The sequence below is a fragment of the Ictidomys tridecemlineatus genome, chromosome 11 (assembly GCF_052094955.1).
Source record: "Ictidomys tridecemlineatus isolate mIctTri1 chromosome 11, mIctTri1.hap1, whole genome shotgun sequence".
NCBI lineage: Eukaryota > Metazoa > Chordata > Mammalia > Rodentia > Sciuridae > Ictidomys > Ictidomys tridecemlineatus.
This window is the reverse complement of record NC_135487.1, coordinates 125,841,247-125,863,122: the sequence shown is the minus strand read 5'-3', so window position 1 is coordinate 125,863,122 and position 21,876 is coordinate 125,841,247. Positions and strand designations below refer to the sequence as shown.

At 42.5% G+C, this 21,876-nt stretch overlaps 1 protein-coding gene and 1 pseudogene across 13 annotated transcripts in view; both read right to left on the bottom strand.

The window, feature by feature from the left end:
• Positions 1-21,876, bottom strand: part of Arhgef11 (Rho guanine nucleotide exchange factor 11) — a 109,477-nt gene that overhangs the window by 38,641 nt on the left and 48,960 nt on the right. For 9 of the 12 annotated variants that reach the window (XM_021730551.3, XM_078027337.1, XM_021730554.3 and 6 more), the window contains exons 2-9: positions 9,328-9,360; positions 8,228-8,242; positions 7,822-7,913; positions 6,722-6,820; positions 2,871-2,920; positions 2,066-2,123; positions 1,126-1,301; positions 276-347 (exon numbers count right to left, since the gene is read on the bottom strand). In XM_021730551.3, coding sequence (XP_021586226.2) covers positions 276-347; positions 1,126-1,301; positions 2,066-2,123; positions 2,871-2,920; positions 6,722-6,820; positions 7,822-7,913; positions 8,228-8,242; positions 9,328-9,360 — 595 coding nt within the window. The remainder of the gene's footprint in view (positions 1-275; positions 348-1,125; positions 1,302-2,065; positions 2,124-2,870; positions 2,921-6,721; positions 6,821-7,821; positions 7,914-8,227; positions 8,243-9,327; positions 9,361-21,876) is intronic. The other 3 variants (XM_021730553.3, XM_078027336.1, XM_021730556.3) reach the window with 3 other exon arrangements.
• LOC144368461 (putative monooxygenase p33MONOX pseudogene) overlaps positions 9,369-21,876 on the bottom strand; it is a 61,463-nt pseudogene continuing 48,955 nt past the window's right edge. The window contains exon 2 of the transcript XR_013428215.1: positions 9,369-20,000. The product of XR_013428215.1 is annotated as a putative monooxygenase p33MONOX pseudogene (transcript). The remainder of the gene's footprint in view (positions 20,001-21,876) is intronic.

Here is a 21,876-nt window from a genome sequence, read left to right as displayed (position 1 = left end):
AATGTTCCCTTATTTTAGTTTGCATGTCATGTCACTTACTTGTATTTAGTCTTCACATTCACTATTCTTATCTGTTATCCAAAGAATTCTATTATCCCATTTATTTTATTGGTCAAATTCTGCTTTATCAGATCCTACTGGCCAATGCCAGGTCCTGAAGTTGTCCTTTGGGGTTTTAACTGTGATGGGATACGGTCTGCACACTGAAGTTGCTCTGGTGTTGTAGTAGTATTTCATTAAGGCCATGGCCAGCCTACCTTTAGCAGTGACCTTACCTGTAACTCTTTTTCCTCTTGCCTCAGCATATTCCTGAGGATCTGGGTGGCATGTTTTTGAACTTCAGGATCCTAGGAACGGAAAATATAACTGTAGTGAGTGTTGGGGGTTACCTCAATGCTAATTCTCTTATATCTGCTGATTCTTGGGCAAGGAAAAGGTATAAGAGTAAAGTCAAGGTCATAAGTGTGATTTGTGTAACATTCAGTATCTTGCTGGAATGCAGGAAACATAAAACCTTATTTTGTTTTTTTCTTGAGCTTCCTAGAAGCCTTGCCCATCATCACCTTTGGTATCAATCTGCTCTCTAACTTCTCCAGGGACTTGCTGGCTCTGTCTTCTTTCCAAAGAGAAAATCCTGTTCCTTATACCTATTTGCATCCTATCCTCTTTTATGCCTTTGCACAGGCTTTACTACTCTGAAGGATCTCATCTGTTTTTATCCTTTTCTGACTCTCCCTCTACTGACTGAATTCCATATCTCACTTCTCCAGGAAGCCATGCTCCTACTCCTTGACTTAGTAGCATAGTCTGATGCTAACCACAACGGTCCCTAAGCAATGCTTTCTGCCCTTCCCTAGTGAGGAGAAGCACTCTCAGAGGGCCTCTGGAGGGCCTTCCACAGGTTTAGGGAACACAATGAATGTTACTGTCTCATATTCATTTACATGGGAGGGCATGGAGGCATGAAGCACCCCGTCACGCAACCCTCATGTTTATTTAACTCTTTGATGCTGTTTATATGTCTTTTGGCTTGTCTCTGCTTACTACAACCCCAGTCAACTTGGTCCCCAATGGAGAGCTCTTCAAAAGGACCACAGAGTGCGGAGGAATCAGGAGGATCATTACCTGCAGAGGTTTGGGTCCTGTGATGCGCTGTGGAGGTGGCAGAGGTGGAGGTGGAGGTGGTGGGATCACAGGGACGACTCGGGGAGCTCCTGTCAGGAATGGTTCCTGTTGGAGCCCAGAGACACTAACAGATGAAGGTGAAGAGCCCAGGAGGGTCAGTGCCACATAGGCACCAGCTGGAGGAGAACAGAGAGGCTTGCTCGAGCTGTGCTGTTCCGGACAGTCGACATTCACGATACAGGAGGGATTCTTTTTTTATTAAGCTCATAATCCTGTGGATTATGTTCTCCTCACTTTTAAGGCCCCAATCATTCTCCAATTCCTGCTTTTCTACCCTGCATCAACCTAGTTCCACTTCCTTACTTTCCTTCATGCAGAGACCTCAACCAGAATTTCAACCACAATTATTTGGGATATTTAGTGAAATGTTCCCTTGTCTTAATAAATTAAGTAGCCAGTGCAAAGCCCAAGCACACTGCCTGCTTGGCACATGGAAGGTCCTCAAGTTCTAGCCCTTCACTTCCCAGACTTCTCACATCCTTTAATTCTTCCCTCAACACTTGCTACTTCTATTTAATTACCCATGCAGACTCAATTGTTGGATCTTCCTGGCTATAAACTACTTTTGACTCTGCTCCCTAAAGAAGAAATAGATGAGGAAGAATGCAAATGAGAGAGAGGACAGAGACCTGGTCTCAATAGGACATGGCCTAAACAAGAGTGGCAAAGACAGGCAGTAAAAATGAAGATGTCTGATGAGAAACATCTCTACTTGAAGTAACAGGGCTCTGTGCCTGAAGGGCCATGTAGATCACACCAGATGGAATTTCGGCAGCCTCAACATCTACCAAAGAAGCTGTCTGGATCAGCAGGCCTTCTCTTTCCTCCCTCTCGTCCACCTGGCCTCTACTTCTTTAGTTGTCACCCCTCTCCAACTCACATTTAATAAGCTTTACCACCTCCAGGTGTGAGCTGTTGGTCACCATGGTGCCGTTGACCTGTTGAAGGGACAAATATATTATGTAATAGTGAGAGAAACTAGGGGCTCCTAAGATCAAAATGCCTCTTTAGGAAGCCATTTTCCAACGCTCCTTATTTACATCTGGTCACTTGTTTATTACTCTCATTCACATTAGGAACTTGTTCTATTCACGTGTGCCATGTGTTTGTATCCCCTGCCAGCCTATGAGTTTTCATCAACAAGACCTGTCTTCATTTCTTCAGTCATTTTATTTTTTGGAGAGGGGGGGTAAGCTCAGTTAACAGTTTGCCTCACACATGTGTATGCCAACTGGCCCCAAGTGCTACCTCTTTACTAGAGGATTGGGAGTCTCTGCCTCTAGGATTTCCTTAATGCTTACAGGACTCCATTTTGCAGGCAGCAGATCTGAATGGATAAGGCAGATGAAGTAGTTTAGAATAGGCCAGGACCTCAGGCCAGCACAGCATGGAGGACAGTTTATTAAGCTGAGAGTCTGAAGGCTTTAATCTTACTCTTATCATCTCTGAAATGGGGATAATAAAACCTATTCTAGAAGTGTGGTTGCTTGGGTCCAGAACATGGAACCCAGCTCTCTTTTCACTTTCTCTCACTACACTACTATGCTCCCTCCATGGTGCCACCCCTAACTCAGGGTCTGATTAACAGTTGGTATGGAAATGGAAGTCTGCAGGACCAGCTAGGGCCAGAACAGCCTCTGCACACCTGCCTCCTCTCCTGGGGGGTGGGTGTCAGGGCCACTCACTTTGATGATCCGGTCGCCCTCTTTCACACCAGCTTTCATGGCTGCACCTCCTGTAAGGAGAAGGCCTGGTCAGCAAAACCCCACAATCCTCCCCAGAGACCACTGACTCTACACTAAAGTCCCTGTGCAATTTCCTCCTCTCTGAAAGAAATTTCATTTCATTTTAATGTGTGAAGCACCTCCAGTCTGGGCAGACAACGCATGCTGCCCCAGTGACAAAGGACTTTTGTTTTGGTACTGGGGATTGATCCCAGGGGAGATTTACCACTGAGTTACATCTCTAGTCCTTATTTATTTTATTTTATTTTCATATTTTGAGACAGTATCTTGCTAAGTTGCTGAAGCTGGCCTCACACTTGCCATCCTCCTGCCCCAGCCTCTTGAGTCTCTGGGATTACAGGTGTGTGCCACTGTGTCTGGCTAAGGACTTTTAAGTTGAAGTGAACTATATAAGGTCACATCTGCTGCTCTTCCCTCCACCTAGATCAGAGACCTGACTTCTGACAACCAGTCAAGGTAGGAGAAAAGCAGGGCCAGGTTCTGGGAAGAGTATGTGTCTAGATATGTTCAAAGATCTTGGGGTTGGGAGGGAGAGCAAGGGAGGAAGATTACCTCTAGATAGGGAATAGGGGTGGAGGGAAAGGAGGGAGAAGGGGAGTAGCATGGATGGTAAAAGGACTCCCTCATCATTATACAAAATACATGTATGAAGATGTGAATTTGGTGTCAACATACCTTATATATAATCAGAGATATGACAAATTATGGTATAATGGTGTATTAAGAATTGTAATATGGGGCTGGGGATGTGGCTCAAGCAAGTAGCATGCTCGCCTGGCATGCGTGCGGCCCGGGTTCGATCCTCAGCACCACATACCAACAAAGATGTTGTGTCCGCCAATGACTAAAAAATAAATATTAAAAAATTCTCTCTCTCTCTCTCTCTCCCTCTCTCACTCTATCTTAAAAAATTGTAATGCAAAAATAAATTAATTAATTAAAAAAAAAGATCAGATAAAAGTTATTTCTTATTATCCAGTGGGAAAAAAATGAGTTTACTGAAATAAAGTGTAATTAGTAAAATAATCATAATTATTAGGAATATGGAGTAAAGAATAGATGCAAGAGTTTCAAACAGATAGTTCCTAAGTTCTGAGAGGCTCAAAAAAAGTTTTAAACTATTTATAGTTTAAAATAAACCAGATTAAGGTCTTCTGATGATGGATGACTAAGAGACACTCAGAAGACTATGCTATTGATCTTTGCAGATTATCACTTAACTGGAGGCAGCAGTGGTTTTGATCACTTCATAGTTTAAAATGGCTTATATTCCTGGCTTAATTTATACCCAGGAAGTACTTACACTCCTGAAACAAGTTAATGCCAAAACAAGTAAATGAGGAACATAAAAATTATATTTTATAAATTTGCCCCAAGATGATCATTAAATCTGTATGTTGTATTCATCCAATCAAAAGAAAACTCCCACAAAACACATCTAGATGTTTCTAGTACATACAGAAAAAAATATAGCAATGACTATATTCCAATTTGGCTTTTCAATATGGGCCTCAGACTCCCCTCATCTAAAATGTGCTATTTATGGAAGAGTGCTTACAAATAACTTGGAACTCTTATACAGTCATGTAGAAATGAATGCCGGGGAGGAAAGAGCTATCTCACCTAAATACATAAAACACATTAGGTAACTCTAATAACTCAGTGATTTTTTAAAAAAGAAACTGAACTCTTTAAATAATATGAGCAAAAGTTCTCAAACTTCAGTGAGCACAAGAATCACCAGGGGAATTTGGCTCTCCTGCCAGAAAGTGATTTCGTACTTCTGGGGTTGAGCCTAGGAATAGGGATTTCAATTATTCTAGGGCTTTGGTGATTCTGATGTAGGCAGAACACAAACGACAGGAGAAAAAGTGAGCTAAAAAACCTACTATCTGGAAAAGAAAACAACCAACTGCTTTATTACTCTTGTGATTTCAATGCTAATCCAAATGAAGCCAGTCAGTCTGTCTGTCTCTTCCCTAAAACACATACACACCCAGGTGTATACACACACATACATTCTAAAACTCATTCTTTATTGCAAATCATTTTTCTGTTTTTTTTTTTTTTCTCTCTCTAGGTCTGATTCTGTCCAGCCTAAGAGGAGGAGAGAAAACATAAAACAAAAAACCAAGGAGAAGTGCACCGACACTTCACCGGAGGGGTATCATTTCTGTTATCTAGTAAGACTGCATAAGCAAAATTCAAGTTATTGGCAGTTCCACTAGCTCTGTCCCATCCTAGTCCAGGAACCCTGAAAAACACAGGAATAAAACTATCTTTTCAGAGCTTTACCCTAGGTATGAAAAACACATCCCCCATGGATCAAAGTTAGCTCCTGGGTGTAAGAAGCTGTAATTATGCGCATCCTTGTATGGTCCACAGATTGTATCTCCTTTTAGTCATACTTTTGAAATTCTCTTTTCCTTTTTCCTATAAACACAAAGTCTTTCTCCAAAATTACTACAAGTATATTTTCCCTTCCCCTTTTATGCCTAGGGTGAAATGCCAGCCTGCTTCCTACCCTTTCCTGGATTCTCCCATAAGCCAAGCCTACAATGCTTCATGTGACCAACTCAGTCCCATTTGCCACACTGAAGTTCACCCCTTTTAGGGATACTTGTTTTATGCTCTCCCATACACCTTCCTTTCTCTCTTTTTCAACCTGGGTCAACTAACAATGATTCCATTACTTGGTATATGAAAGAGCTTTGACTCTTTACAGTTCTTCTATATGCAAAAGTCATATGATGGAGGTGTTCCCTACTCTGCACTCCCTTCCTGCCAAATTCCTGTCTTGCTGATCTGTTTTTCATTTCTGTCATTCAAACAACTCCTGAAATCCTGTTTTTCTTAAAAGGGCTTCCCCAAGTGATCAGAAGGGATATGATTTATGCCTTGAACTACAAAGTATCCAAACTTCTAAATACCACTCATCTGATATAAAGCCTGACATAAATAATTTATCTTTCAGTAAAGCATTACTTAAAAATAACCGATTACAAATGTAAAATGTTTGGACAGTGTGCCTGTCTCCAATTGCAAACTTCTATAGAAAGTGACTACCTGTGGCCATCTATCCAGGTGCTGTGGTGCACACCTGTAATCTCAGCTACTAGGGAGGCTGAGGCAGATCATAAGTTTGAGGGCAGCCTGGGAAACTTAGTGAGACCCTGTTTTAAAATAAAAACTATAAAGGGCTGGAGATATAAATCAGAGGTAGAGTGCCAAGTGGGTTTAATCTCTAGTCTCACATACACATACACACAAAAGGGGGTGGTGAGGGTCTAGGGATGTAGCTCCATGGCAGAGTCTTGCCTAGCATCCAAGAGGCCCTGGGTTCAATCCCCAGTACAGCAAGAAAAAAAGAAAAAAAAAAAAAAAAAGAAAGAAAGAAAGAAAAAGTTAAAGTGACTACCCATGCACTTAGCCAGGTATGGTGAAGGTAAGTATGAAAGGTCTTTGATGCCTCCATGGCAACTTCTGAGCCAGTATGAGGGGGCTCTCGTTGATAGCAACCAGGCATTTGCCTGGTGACTGAGGGCTGTTCCATTGAATTGGCACTTCCCAGCTGGGGAAGCAGGCATGTAGTGTGATCCTGGGAAATTCGGCCTTGTGGCTTGGTATTGTGGAGAGCTCTCCAGATGTCTCTGGGGAGCCAGTTCTTGAGTACTGCACTCATGCCTCCCAGGGCTCCCTAAAGCACACATTCTCCAAGTCATGCAGCAATGTCACAAATGTGAAGCCTTCTAAGAACTGCCCACCATGACCAGGAAAGATGCTGTACTCACCAGGCCGCACAGATTGCACCAGAACAATGCGATCCCCACTGACTGTGAAGCCGAAGCCATGCTGGTCCTTTTGGATGATGACACAGCGTTGAACAAGACCTGGTAGAAGTGAGAGAGAGAAAAGGGTGGGGCAGGCAGCATCATCAGAAGGCTGGTACCTACAGCCAAGGCAAGGCCAGCCCAGGAACGACCCAGGCATGTCTTCCTTCAAGAGTCTTCCCCGCCCCCCCCCCCCCCCCCCAGGATCCTGAGATTCATCCTGTCGTGACACACTACTACAGTAACAGGCCTTGCTCCGTGACTGGCAAAACCTGAAATCCACTTTTGTCTTTCATACAAGAAATGGTCCTTCCCTGAGGTGTTGTGATGTGTGTCTCTCTTCTACATATCTGTTCCTTTTGGGTTTGTGTGGGTGATACTAGCCGAAGAACAGGGAAGGGCCAAGTCTAGCCAATGTCCCAAAGACTAACACTACAAATAAGCAGCTCTGCTGGGTGGACTGGAAGTCTTATGTCAAGTTACACCCAATAAATGGAGCAGGTAGGTCACCAGTGCTTACTGACTGTTTTTGCAGAGCTGGATAACTCACACAGGTGACTCAGGGCCAGCCCCTTGCCAAATCCAGAGAAGGATAAATGACAGAAAAACAACAACAACAAAAACCCTTTTATTCTATTCAAATAAACATCCAAGTACAGAACTTGAAAAAAAAAAAAAAAAAGGAAGAAACCAAGGCTATGCCTACCAATTTTCTCCATCCATGTGACTGTGTGATAGATATCACACATGTGTGACTATTTTTGTAATGATTCAAGCATGGGTTCTAGAGCTAAAATGGTACTGGTTTCAAGTCCTGATTCTGTTCCCAACTAGCTTGTGCAGTTGGGTAAGTTTCTTGACTTCTCTGTGCCTCAGCTCCCTTATGTTTAAATAAGGATAATAAAACCTATTTTCTAGGGTCAAGGAGGTGATTTATATAAATCTGTAACACAATGCCTGGTGCACATCATGTGCTCAACATAAAGACTAAGGTGTTGTACATTTGAAGTATACAGATGGTGTGTACCTCTATGTCCATGGGTTAAGGGCCAAGAAGGTACCTGTCGTCTCTGAGGTGTCAGAGGGCTGGCGGTGGTGGGAAGGGGACTTGTGCTCAGGTGCGGAATCTCCCAGAGCAGACAGGCTACTTAACCTGGAGAAGAAGCAAGGAAAGCACATCAGTGGGTTGGGCAGGGAGGGACCAGCAGAAGGAGGCTCTTTAAAGGGCCCCGAGTCTTCAACAAGGAGAGACCAACCCACCCACTTTTAATCTGCTCAATCTGGGTTAGCCATATCTACACTGCTGGCCACATCACCTATGTGGAATCTCCTGGCCTAGCAGGGCAAGCGTGATCTCTTTAAGACTCAGCAGGGCGTGAAAGGAAACAACCCTTCATGGAGTCAGGTGACAAGGAGACAATGGCAAGAAGGGGATGTGCACACATACACGTCCTTATGGGGTCTTACCAGGCTGCAATGGGGCTGATGGAGCAGCAGAGAAAATGAATGCGAGAAAAAGATGGGAAAAAACAAATAGCTAGTTAGTGTTAAGCGATGATTTGCAAAGAAAAGGGAGACTGAGGGGAAGGACACAGCGGGTCAGACACATGCAGAGCCGTCAAGGACACAGCAGAGCCTCAATGGCTGTAGCAGACACAAGCTCCCACTTCAGTCCCACCTCTCTGTCCCTCAAGGTTCCACCTCTCCAAAATGGCAGTGTCCAGGAGGGTGACTCGGCATTTAGTACTAACCTACTGGGTAACTGGCCTCTGGCACACTTTTTATTTGGGGGGCTCCACGGGAGAACAGGAATCTGGTTTGGTTTTGGTAGTGATTTCCAACCATAGCCAGCCTGAGGTGCCTGCTTAGAAACTATCTGTGACTACAGATGACCAGGTCAGATTCATTCTTTCATCTCTTCTTAACTCACGACCCCGACAGGAACAGAGGAAATCACTGTCGTGGCCCTCCTTTTTTTAGATAAGTGTGCAAGTTGGCAGTTTATCAATCAATAGTTGCTGCCTCTCTGAAGAGGGCAATTCCTATCCTAGCTAAGTAATGACTAAGTAGAAGTTTATTCATGGAAGCATTGTTTATAAATCGAGAAACACTGGAAATCATCTAGATGTTCAAAATGGGTGACTAGTTAAATGCATTATTTTATATAAATAAAACAATGATACAGAACTTGGACATATAAAATAATAAGAAGGTACTTTATATAACACAATAAGGAATGATCTTGGGGATATGTTATTGCAGGGGGAAAAAGTAAAGATATTATCAACAGTAGATAATAGAGAAAAGAAATTATTTGCTTATATATTTGTGTATGTATGTAAAATACTTAACATCTTGGAAGGCTACAAAAGAAACATAACATTGGTTGCTTCTGAGGAGAGAAAGTGGGTGGCTGGGCATGAGGATGGGACTGGAGATTTATCATTATATTCTCTTTTGTACTCTTTAAATTCAAACCATGTGAAGACAACATCTATTTAAAAACCAAATAAATATATTTTAAATATAAAGGGGGGACACCCCACACATAGTGGCACCCCTCTTACCTGGACAGGTGAGACTGCTTTTTACTGGCTGATCTTTGGATCAGAGAGAGTAGGACATCAAGGAAGATGAGAGCGTGTGGCCCGGAAGATAGCAATGCAGGAAAGAAGGGAGAAAGAGAAAGAAAAACAAAACGAACATAAACCAGACAAGACACAGGAGATGCTGGTTCAAAAGAGAAACCACACTACAGCTAAGAAGGACCCACCGATGGAAACCACCCCAGCACAGCAGTGAGTTCACTGAGATACAAATCTACTCATGTCATGTTGCTGCTTAAAAATCTTAGAGCTTCTCATGTACTCAGAAGAAAGGTTGTCCTGTCCCAAGCCAGGCCGTCACCAAAGCACGTAACAGAAAGCATGGCCTGTAGCTGGTTAGGTGCCCCTCTGGTATCTCCCCAAACTCCCATCCCTAGGCATTCCACAGCACCAACGCCTAAGGGCAACTCTTTTCCACTTTTCTAGAAAGCTGCTGAATCGAGGCTGGAAGGTCTGTGAAGGCAGAGATGGTCTTGTCCACAGTGTGCCCAGCTTGACACAGCTGTGTTCCTATTTTTGGTCCCTGCTCTTTACCTGCTTCTTTAACTTGGGATGGTTTCTGGCTTTGCCCACACTGGTCCTTCCTCCTACTCTATCCCCCACAAGCCAGAAAAGGTAAACTTGCCAAAACTTCAAGTTCTTTCTTTAAAATTATCCTATTCCATCATTCATGGTCCACCTCCTGTCTAGGGTAAAGATTCGACTTCACACATCATTTAACAGAGGTTCTCTTATGTTCTAGATTATAGACCTGTACTCATGCAATAAGCTACAAATCACACATAGCTATTTAAAATTTAATTTTAAAGGTTGGGGCTGCAGCTCAGTGGTAGAACACTGCCTGGCACATGTGAGACCCTGGGTTTCAGCCTCAGTACCACATAAAAAATAAATTAATAAACAAAGAATTGTGTGTCCGTCTACAACTAAAAAATATTTTTTAAAAATTAAAATTGTTGGTTGGGCTGGAGTTGGAGCTCAGTGGTAGAGTGCTTGTCCAGGACACGTGAGACGCTGGGTTCAATCCTCCTCGGCACCACGTGAAGTAAATAAATAAAGGTATTGTGTCTGTCTACAACTAAAAAAAATTAAAATTGTTTCTCTGAGTTACTAGTCTCAGTGGCTTACGAGCTTCATGTGGCTAGTGGCGGTCACCTGGACAGTGCAGAACAGAACACATCCCATCATGGCAGATGGAGATGGAGAGCTTTGTTCCACACTCTGTCAGACAATGGGGACCTGGGCAAGTAGATTCAGAAAACATGCAGAACTAGTGACTAGTAGCCCCCAACCAGAAAGGGGCTCACAGAAGGGAGTTTTTTGTTCCAACTGTTCATTTGCTGTTTTCAGTAGAACTTGTAATGCCTTACCCCTGGGTTACCTACTCTGGACTTGTTTCTCCTCACCACATGTAGAGAAAACCCATTTTACCTTGGGACATCTCACTCATGCCTCTGACTTATGATGGCCTTCATTCCTTCTCTCTACCATCTCCTAGTGTCTTTCAAGACCCTAGAAAAATGGCATTGATTCTATGAAGCAATACCTTACCCGCTTCCACTGTGAAAAATTTCAAACCACACGAAGTTGAAGGAGAAACATGATGAATGTGCCCTTCATCTAGATCCATCAATTAACATTTATAACATTTGCTTTATCTTTCTACTAATATTCATTTATTCCCCATTTGAAAGTTGCAGAGAGAGAGAGATCATGACACTTATGCCTGTAATTCCAGTGACTTAGGAGGCTGAAGCAGGAGGATGGCAAATTTGAGGACAGCCTCAGCACCTTAGCAAGACCCTATTCCAAAGCAAAAAATAAAATAAATAAAAACAAAAAGATCTGGGGATATGGCTCAGTGATAAAGTGCCCCTGGGTTTAATCCCTAGAGAGAGAGAGTGGTAGGGGGGCAATCATGACATTGTATGTCTGTTTTACTATCTATATATATTCTAAAAACCTTGAAATTATCCTATATAACCACAATGCCAATCAGTATACTCAACAAATTTAACTTTGGTACACTATTAACTAACATACAGTACACACTCAAAACTTCCCCAATAGTCTCATCAATGTTCTTTATAACGGTTCTCCAACTGTCTCAATCCAGGATCCAATCAATGATCTCAAATTATATTTGTCAAGTCTCTATTAGATCTATTTAATCTGGCCTTCCCCTTCACATCCCTGTTTTCTTGGTCTCTCATAACAATGACATTTTGAAGAATCCAGGCCAGCTACATTGTTGAATGACCCACAAATAGGGGTTTGTCTGATATCTCCTCCTGATTATACTCAAGTTAGACATTATTGAAGATTATTTATAAGTGATATTATATGGATTGCTCCATTGGTGAGGTGAAGTTTGATTACTTCGGTGCTCCTGTGATTTCTCAATGTAAGTCTATTTTCCCATTTGAATTAATGAGAAATCCATGGGTGATATTTTGAGACTACATGACTATCCTGCTTTCCAATAGTCTTTTTCAATAGTTTGACTATCTACTGATGACCTGTCTTGAACCACTTATTGCACTGGTGGCTGCAAAATGGCAAAATTGCTAATTCTATCATTCCTTTCCTAGAGTAGTGTCATGAACTCAATAGATTTTGTTTTCTCTCCCAAAGTAATACATTATAGCCCATTATTCCCCCACCCCTTTTTAAATGTTAAAAATGTCCCATTTTGGCCTGTGGGAGCTACTGCAAACCAACCAGCATTTGTGTTCTCCATGTCTTTGATCATGTCCTTGTTCTCTGGCACAAAAAGATACTCCAGGTTCACCTTGTGCTTTCCCTATGCCAGACCTGGTAACAAACATTTCTCTATGGAGCCCTGGTTCCTTTCAGCAGGAAATGTATTCAGAAACAAAATCTGGCAGCTAGGTGCTCATTGCTAGTGAGCCATCCCTCTTTCTAGGCTACTTCACTGTCCTTTTTTTCAGAATCCTGTTCCCAAACAATATCAATATATTTACTCATTTGCTCTATTCTACAGTATAGACAAGATGGTTTCTGGAATTGTTACACAAATACCACTAGCAACAATTAAACCTACTAAGTTCAAGGTTTCCTTCTGTTCTTTTTGCTCTTAGGTTATATCTCACTACAAGTTAATATGTTATAAAAATTAATTTGGATTATTATTTTTTTTTTTTAAGAAAGCAGTAAGGATCTTTATTGTCCAAACAAAAGATCAAAACAGAAGACACAAATAAAGTAGTTGTTCTGACAATTTCAGACTTCAGGGATTCTCTATAAGAAGGTCAGCTTCTTATGTAAACAAAAATCCTAATCAAAACAAAAATGGCAAGTATCTGAGACAGTGTTCAAGACAAATGTACAAAGTGATGAGAAATAAAAACGCAGTTTCTAAGATATGTTGCATAAAGATATGAGGCTCATTTTGGTGAAAAATGCTTTTCTGGGGGTGGGGATTTGGCTCAAGCAGTAGCGCGCTCGCCTGGCATGCGTGCGGCCCGGGTTCGATCCTCAGCACCACATACAAACAAAGATGTTGTGTCCGCCGAGAACTAAAAAATAAATATTAAAAAATTCTCTCTCTCTAAAAAAAAAAAAGAAAAAGAAAAATGCTTTTCTTCTTATTTTGAATACTTCCACCTCCCCTCCAAAAACTTAAGCTCTGAGCTACACAAAGAAACTGAAATAACTGACATTAATTTCACATGAATTTCATTTACTCTAAAAGTTTACTATCCCAGGGTGCGAAGGGCAGGCGGGTATAGGCTCAATGATGGTAGAGCACTTGCTTGAACGTGCAAAGCCCTGGATTCAATCCTCAGCACCACAAAATATATAAATCTCAAATCAATAGACTTAATTTTCTTATTTTAGGAAGTTTAACTAATCTTACTTTAAAGTGCAAGAAAGGATATGCAAGACTAGTGTTTATTCTGTGACATGTAAATGAGAAGCATCCCTCCAACAGCAGCAGCTCAAGAAGTACCAAGAAGCATGAAGAACTGGTTACAGGACAAAGCAATCCATTAGACTGACCAAAAAGCAAGGAGAACAGTTTTAGCCTAGAAAACAAGGGTACCTTCGAAGTCTGGCTGTTAACTGTACCCAGACCTTAAATAGGTCTCAGGTCCCCCTACCTGACAAGGCTGGAGCACAGCATCAGCGGAGTCAAAAAGGCCAAACTTGTCAGCGGACACCTCTACAACATGGTGTGCTTATGCTGATGGCGGTAAAAAGAAGCCTAGGTTTTGGAATGGCATAAACATTTATCTAGTAAGCAATGATCAAAGTCCTGGTCTGGGGTAAATGATACAAGAAAGGGTAATGAAGACCGCCCCCAAAAATCACTGCTGAGATTTTTTAGTTTGACTCTAAAACACTACAAAATGGTTTCTTCCATAAAGGACAAGCTTTGCAGAATTCATTATGTCTCCACCTCTAGCCTCGGTTTGTTTGTTTGTTTTAATATACCATTCCTATGTCAGAGCTAAGGAAAAAGGGGAATAAGGATAAGAAACCCTCTGTCCCTAGTCCCTGGAATAGATGCACTCTAAAAGCCAGTGGGTGTGAGCACATTCAAGTCACGAGGTTTGAGATTATGGGTCCGCGGCAGTGGTTTCTTCCCTTCTATGACTGGGACATCCACTTTGGGTGGCTTGAAGGTTGCCGGATCTCCAGCCATTCGGGTGGCCTGGGCATGGATCAGCTCCATGGGAGAGGGCTTCTGGGCGTCTTTGTAGGCCTGGATGGCAAAAGCTCCAGAATCGGACTTCTGAAGGGGTCTTGGACCAAAAAGGCTCCATTTATCTGATGAGTTTCTGTCCTTATCTCCACTTCCAGGATCCATGGTGCTAGGACTTGGGCCAGGTAAGGCTAAGAGGAACCAGAAGAAAACCAGCCTCCGGCCTCTGCTTAGGGGAAGAGTGAGGGCTGCTGCTTGGGGTGACTGGGCGATGCAGGCTGCTTCTCTTCCTTTGTCCTCTCTCCACTCTGCAGCTTTAGCTTGTGGAGTGCTTCTGCTAGTCAGAGGTACTTGGTTTCCTCGGAGGTAAGGCCTTTGTGGGGTGTGTAGCCAGAATCTCTAGGTCCTGCCTGTTGTTCAAAATGCTGAATGCTCTCCTGTGTCTGTTTTGTAATCAGAAAATTCATGACGACATGGGTAGCTTTGGCCTTTACCATCAGGACCTTGTCGGTACTGTCAGTGACTGTTGACAGGGTCATGGCAGGGGGGGATACATTGGCCTCTCCTTCCTCCTCGGCAAGGTGCTGATACTTGCCCTCTGGAATCACTGGCTTCCAGGGGATGCTGCCCATGTCCGATGGAGGAGGAGTCAAGGGTGCAGGGTCCTCAAGGGCATCATCATAGCTGAATGCCCGACGGGCACATCCCGATGGGCAGGGACATCTTGCCTAGGGGCAAGTAACAGGTACTTCTGGTTGTCTTAAAGCCATTGATAGACTGAGATCCAGGTGTTTTTTCAATTTATAATTTGGAGCTGGGTCCCTGCCACCATAGTGAAATGATGTCACCACTATGCTGACAGACAGGTAGAATGAGGAACATTGTCCAGGTGCTGAAAATTAGTAAAGCTTCCCAGGAAGAGTCCCTCCAGAGATTCTGTTCTCCCATTGTGTCCAAGCTGCCTGTGGCCCCAACTCCAGCACTAAAGAGGATCTGAAGACCCGCTTCTCTCAAGAGGTTGTAGGGCAGTCCAGACCCAAGCCATCGTGCAAACCGGCAGCCTTGATGCTGAAGCCTTCAGATTAATTTTTTTATGTTACCAATTTGAAACATTTATTTTTATATTTTACTTAATTTTAGTACTTAATTTTTTACTTTAATTTTACTTTTTTCAGGCTTATTTAATTTTCTTTTTTTTTTAAGAGAGAGAGAGAGAGAGAGAATTTTTAATATTTATTTTTTAGTTTTCGGCGGACAAAACATCTTTGTATGTGGTGCTGAGGATCGAACCCGGGCTGCATGCATGCCAGGCGAGCGTGCTACAGCTTGAGCCATATCCCCAGCCCAGGCTTATTTAATTTTCAAAAATATGTTAAATATTTACATGTAAAAATTCAAAATGAAAATTTTCAGCATATTCAGAAGCATCCCTATATCCTTTCACTCTACTCCTTCCAAGACAATCATTTTCATTTTATCTTTGGCTTCCTTTCTATGTTCTTGTAAAACTAAACAAGTACATAAAAATATTCTGATTTTCCTTTATTACTTACATAATAGTTTGTACTCTGCTTTTTTTCACTTACAATATTTGAAAAGTAACTCACTGAGACCTTCCATCTGCCCCCTCCCTCTTCTTTTTGGTGCAGCCCACACTGCTTCCTATCATGTGGACAAAGGTTAACTGCTGGACTTCCCAGAATGCTCTAGGACAGCACTAGGCACAGAGCAGCTACCCTCTACTTATGTGCAAACACTCTTCTCATCCTTGTCTAGAAGGCTGGTAATAAAGCAAGGCCATGTTTGGCGACCTTCCAAAGAGCTCACATAACCTTTTTGTTGGCCTGTGGTGTATTTAGGTGTGTGAGTTTGTATAGGCATTAACAAAAACAAATAAAAAAAATAGCTGCAACTCCAACTACTTGGGATGTTGAGGCGGGAGGATAGCAAGTTTGAGTTTGAGGCTTAATCTGGGCAGTTTAGCAAGACCCTGCTTCAAAATAAAAAATAAGAAGGGCTGGGGATGTAGTTTAGTGGCACCTCTAGGTTCAATCTTTAGAATGGGGGGATAGGGGACAGGGATGTTTAGTTCCTAAGCAATTTCACACTTAAAAAAATACACAGATTTCTAGTTTCTGTCAAAAAGGTGTAAGTTTTGGCACTGCTGGACTTAAGATTGCGAATGGTGACAATCAGCTGAAATTGGGTGGTGTCAAGCCTCTCCAATGGGTCACAGTCTTACTTTGGCCCAGGCATCACTGCACACAGCCTACACTCCTTTCTGCCTTACTCAGACTCCTAGAAGGTTCAGGAGTTTAAACTTATGGTTATCAAATAGGTATGGCTTCTGGAGTTTAAAGAAGCAATGGCAGGGCTAGGGTCGTGGCTTAGTGGTAGAACACTTGCCTAGTACACACTGGTTTGACCCTCAGTGCTACGTTAAAAAAATAAGATAAAGATATCGTGTCCACCTACAACTAAAAAATATATATTAAAAAAAAAAGAAGCAATGATAAGCAAACAACATGTCCTTTTCCAGCTACTGAAAGGTTTCTTGTCTCTTTATCCTTACTCCATTCCAACTCGACTGTGGAAACTGAGGACAAGGCCTTAATATCCAAGTCTTATGGGCACAATGATAAATTCCTTACTACATGCTAGGCACCGAGCTAAGCATCCAAGCTAACACCTCAATCCTTTGAAAATACGGTGAAGTAGGTAGTGTAGAGTTAAGATGTACATAAATTTGGCCTGATTTCTCAAGCAAAACAGTATATGATCTGTAGCCATATGCGGGTCCACCTGTCTTTATATATATCACAAGTATTCACATACATATACACATGAGACTATATAACATATACACATATAGGAAATACATACTATGCCTATCTGATAGCTAGAGAGGGAAAGATACAAGGCACATTACATATAGGCGAAGTAGGTTGTCTTTTTTAGGGGGTCAGAGGGGGAATTGGGGATAGAACTCAGGGCTTGGCATATACTAGGTAAGCTGAGCTATACCCCAGCCCCCACTTGCTGCCCCTGACCCACACTGGCAGCTGAACTTAAGGTCGCTCGTGTGAAGAATTTCCAGGGACACCAAATAAAACAGAGACACACACTTTACTTTTAAACAAGCTTCAGGATGACTTCTCTGATCTCGGCCTCAGGCTCCCCAAACGGGAAAGCAAGAGAAAGTCCAGGGAGCCTGGTCTGAGCGAGGCTCTCAGAAGTGGGCTTTTAGCTTGTTCTTAGAAAGTTCCATCCAAAAAAGGCCAGAAGGGGCAGGGTTACAAGGGACAGGTGAGAGTAATTCAATCCAAGGGGTGTCATCTACACCTGAAAACACACCCTCAACTTCCTGAACCAGGACAACACCCAGCTTCAGTATGGAAGGCCCCAGTCATTCAGAGTGGCTCCCCACACCCACTTTTTTTTTTTTTTTTTTTTTAAATTTTGAATCAGGGTCTCACTAAGTTGTCCAGGCTGTGATCCTCCTACCTTAGCCTCCAAATAGCTGGGATTACAAGAGTACACCATTATGCCTGGGACTGAGCTAGGTATTCTTGAGCCTGGGGCAAAGGGATATTCCTGAACCCCTAGGAATCCAGGAAAGAGCCGCCTTACCAGGACCTTCACTCTAGGTAAAGTCCATACTCTGAAACGGGACCTATCTTGCTAGTTGGTTTCCCATATCTCCCGGGTAGAACTTTAAGAAGACTCTTGGCACCTTCTGGGTCTGCATCCTTGCAGTAAAGGCTATGAGGACAAGCCCTGCCAATTTCAAGTGTCAGGTCTTTCATCCTTAAAACCAGAGTTAGACAAATAAAGTGGAAAGACTCTGGCACGGAAGCCAGGACAAGCTCACACCTCAACTGGCTCATTTACTAGCTTGAATCATTTTAGGCCCGTCCTCAGGGACTCAACTCAGCAGCTCTGTGGTGTGGAATCTATTTTGATTTAACAAGCAACCCAAGTGATTCAGAGGACCAAAACTTTGAAAAACTCTCAAAACAAGTCCCTTAACTTTTGAGTCTATCATTACCTTTCTCCTCTGTGTAATGAACACATATTGAAACCATCTGTTTGTCGGTCTTCCCTTTTAAACCTTGGGTCCCTGAGAACAAGGACCATGTCTCATTCATCCTTTTATAACCAACCAAGTTTCAGCATGGCACCTAGTGCCTGGTAGATCTCTGCTTTGAATACATTTATTAAAGGAGTATATACACATTCTTTCTTTCTTTCTTCTAGAGCTGATGTGATGACCAAAGTATTATTTGTTAAGTGCTTTCAAAGCACAAAGTCCTACGCAAATGCTTTGTTCTTTTTTTCCTGGTCTTTTCCAGGATCACACTGGGTGATCTATGCCCGACAAACATCAAGGTGAGAGGAACAGAACTAGGATGAGTAAATGAACAGTAAACAGACAGGTGAGCAGACCCTTGGAGTATTATTCCAGTTCTCGCTAGGGCAGGGCCAGGGCAGCTTTCTAATTCCGTGGAAGTGGAATAAGAATCTGGCTATCAGAGCAGACTGCCTGGCAGCCATGTGCCTGGAGGCGGCGGCAGGGCTAGTGCGCTGAGGGCTGGTTAGCTGGGCTCAGCACTGAATACTCAGCACACAGGCCAGTGGCATGGCTTCAAGAGCACAGCTGTAGGAATCAAAATGTTGGCTCATGCTTAGGCTTGGCCTTTTCCTGGCTATGTAGTGTCAGGCAAGTCACCTAATGTCGCCAAGCCCATTTCCCAGTTAAAAAACGTGGCTAATACCATCTTTTTCAAAAGGTAATGGCAAGGACCTAAGCAGCTCCACTGACACCTTAAAGTTTGAATATTCAACCTGAAATCAAATCTTTCCAGTCCATGTCCAGCCCTGCTCGTGATTAGACGGTTTGTCCTTGGCAAACAGTGCTATGCAGGTGTGCATGCCAGCAATCTCTGACATCTCCCAGCAAATCTAATTAACTGTCAAGTCTTGCTGACATGACCTAACATCTCTTCTACCACACTGGTACAGGACACTATCATCTCTCACCTATAAGTAATGGCCTCTCGACATCTCCACCTTCCACTCCTCTAGCAGCCCATAGCCCTTCCCCACACAGGGGGATGTTTGACAGAGAGGAGTTGGAAGATATGACAACGCCTTCAGTGATTTCCCACTGTCCTTGTAAGACGCTGGCTTGCAGGTCCTTCATGGGGCCCCCTCTCCTGGCACTTTTGCATTGTATTTCAACCCCAGAGATATTCTCTCTTGCCACAGCCAGGTAAACTCATTCTTCAGGGTTCAGCTCAGTGTCTTTCTCAGGGCGATTTTATCTGATTCCATTATGCTGGATCTTTCTGAAATTTCTCTTTGTGGTACCTAATTCAATATTAACTAAATGATTATTTTGGTACTTTTTTGATTGATTGACGTCTGCTTTTTGAGTTTAATAATAAGCTTATCTTTCTTCCTTTTTAAAAATATTTATTTATCAGTTTTTGGTGGACACAACGTATCATTTTATTTTATTTTTATGTGGTGCTGAGGATCGAACCCAGCGCCCCGTGCATGCCAGGCGAGCGCGTTACTGCTTGAGCCACATCTCCAGCCCCATCTCTTTCTTCCTTTAAAATACGCAGAACCCCCAGAACATACATTATTCAAATCAGATAATGTACGCAATAGAACTTCAGAGAAAGTATCATGAGCATATACTTAACATGGCAGTTACAAGAAGCAGTTTTGAGTGACCTCTCTGATACACATAAATTAGGATTGGTGCCAGGCATAATGGCCCATTCCTATAATCTCAGTTACTCAGAAGGCTGAGGCAGGAGAATCAAAAGTTCAAGGTCAACCTGGGAGACTTAGCAAGATCTGCTTCAAAATAAAAATTTTAAAAAGGGCCAGAGAAGCAGCTCAGTGGTAAATATCTTACCTTGCATGCACAAGGCCCTGGGTTCAATTCTCAGTACTAGAGGAGAAAAAAATATTAGGATCAAGTTCACAATTTCATAGTTTTGACAAAGAATGAATAAAGCAGGAAGGCTTTAGACTCTCCATGGACTTATGGCAGGAAGTAACATCGGGCTCTTCGTTAAGAGCCTCTCTATAAGAACTTCTAAAACCTTCAAGCTCCCAGATTTCTAGAACTCAATCCCACACACAAAACAATGAATGAAAAAGCATCCACTAAATGAGCATATGCATGTTAAAATGTGTTGGTGACTACAAAGGAATTTGTATATGGCTAAAGAAGGACTCGGAAAGGAGGTGAACTTTACCCAGAACCTTAGAGGTCAGATAGGATTCTGATGGGTGGCTGTACTGAGGCAGGACCTTCTAGGGGCAGAAACAACATACATGGGGCACAGAGACTGCAGAGAGGCTGTTAATGCAAACAGGTGGGAGGAAAGGGAGGGTCCCAACAAGAAAGAAAATTGAAAAGACGAAGTGGCACCCTGGTTCTGCCATTTCCTGGCTAGCTGATCTTGGGAAACTGAGTCTAAGTCTCAATTTCTCTGCCTTAAAAATGTAGATAATTTACCTGCCCTGTCCTACCTGTCTCACAGAGCAACTATGAGAATTAAACAAGATATAGTATGTCCAGGCTCTGAAAATACTAAGGCAACACTGATGTTAGGAAGTGTGATGACATAAGAAAGACTGAGGCAGTTGTGGAAGGTCTTAAGTGCCATCTAAGGATTATAGACTTTATCTTTATAGATGGGGAGCTATATTGGGTAGAATTATATTTAGCTTTTAAAAAGCTAAGTCTGGCTACAATGACCAGAGGGGAAAGGAAAGGCTGGAGGCCCAGAGACCAGGTGGGCAGAGAGAATACATGCCTAAAGGTAAACACTATTGCTGGAACACACCATAAAGGGCATATGGTTGCTAGGAGCTGACAGGGAGGAATTTGCTGGCCCTGCTAAGAGCCAATGAACTATGCCTGGTTCAAACTTATATATTCTTTTTTTTTTTTTTTGTAGTGCTGGGGTCTGAACCCAGGGCCTTGTGCGTGTGAGGCAAGTACTCTACCAACTGAGCTATATCCCCAGCCCCTAAACTGTTATATTCTTTATAAACAAAATACCCACCAGATTTCAAGGACTTAGTACAAAACAACAACAACAACAAAATGTCTTGGGGCTGGGGTGTGGCTCAGTAGTAGAGTGCATGCCTAGCATTCGTGAGGCACTGGGTTTGATTCTCAGCACCGCATATAAATAAATGAATAAAACAAAGGTCCATCAACATCTAAAAAATTTTTTTAAAAAGTAAAATGTCTCAATAACTTTTATAATAAAATAACAGTATGTTGAATACATTGAGTTAAATAAAACATATCATCAAAATTAATTTTATCATTTTTAATGTGGCTACTAGAAAAAATTTTGCAGTGGCTTGTGTTCTATTTCTATTGGACAGTACTGGTCTAGCTTCTTTTGGCCACAAATAAACCACACTCTGCTCTTCTCTCCAATGCCAGTGCCTCCAGCCCTTTTGACCAAAGAAAGCTAGTAGCTTGCCAGAGTTTCCCCTCTAGTAATTTGTCTCCCACAGCACCTGGTATATATTTCTGCCAACTACCTCCCTCATGGTCACCAATTCTTTTCCCTTGTTGGTTGGATTGTGAGCTCCTAAAATATGGTAGCATGCCAAATTCACCTGTCTCCCTAGTGAGGAAGAGCTGGTTGGCTCTGCGGGGCAGCCATCTTTAGCTCTTAGCAGAGAACAATCCCAGCTGCTTTGGGATATGCACCTTTCTCTTTACTCAGAACCCAACATCCCACCAGCCTCCATATATCTGAGTTATCTCATATGTCACATATTCCTCAGAAAAAGTC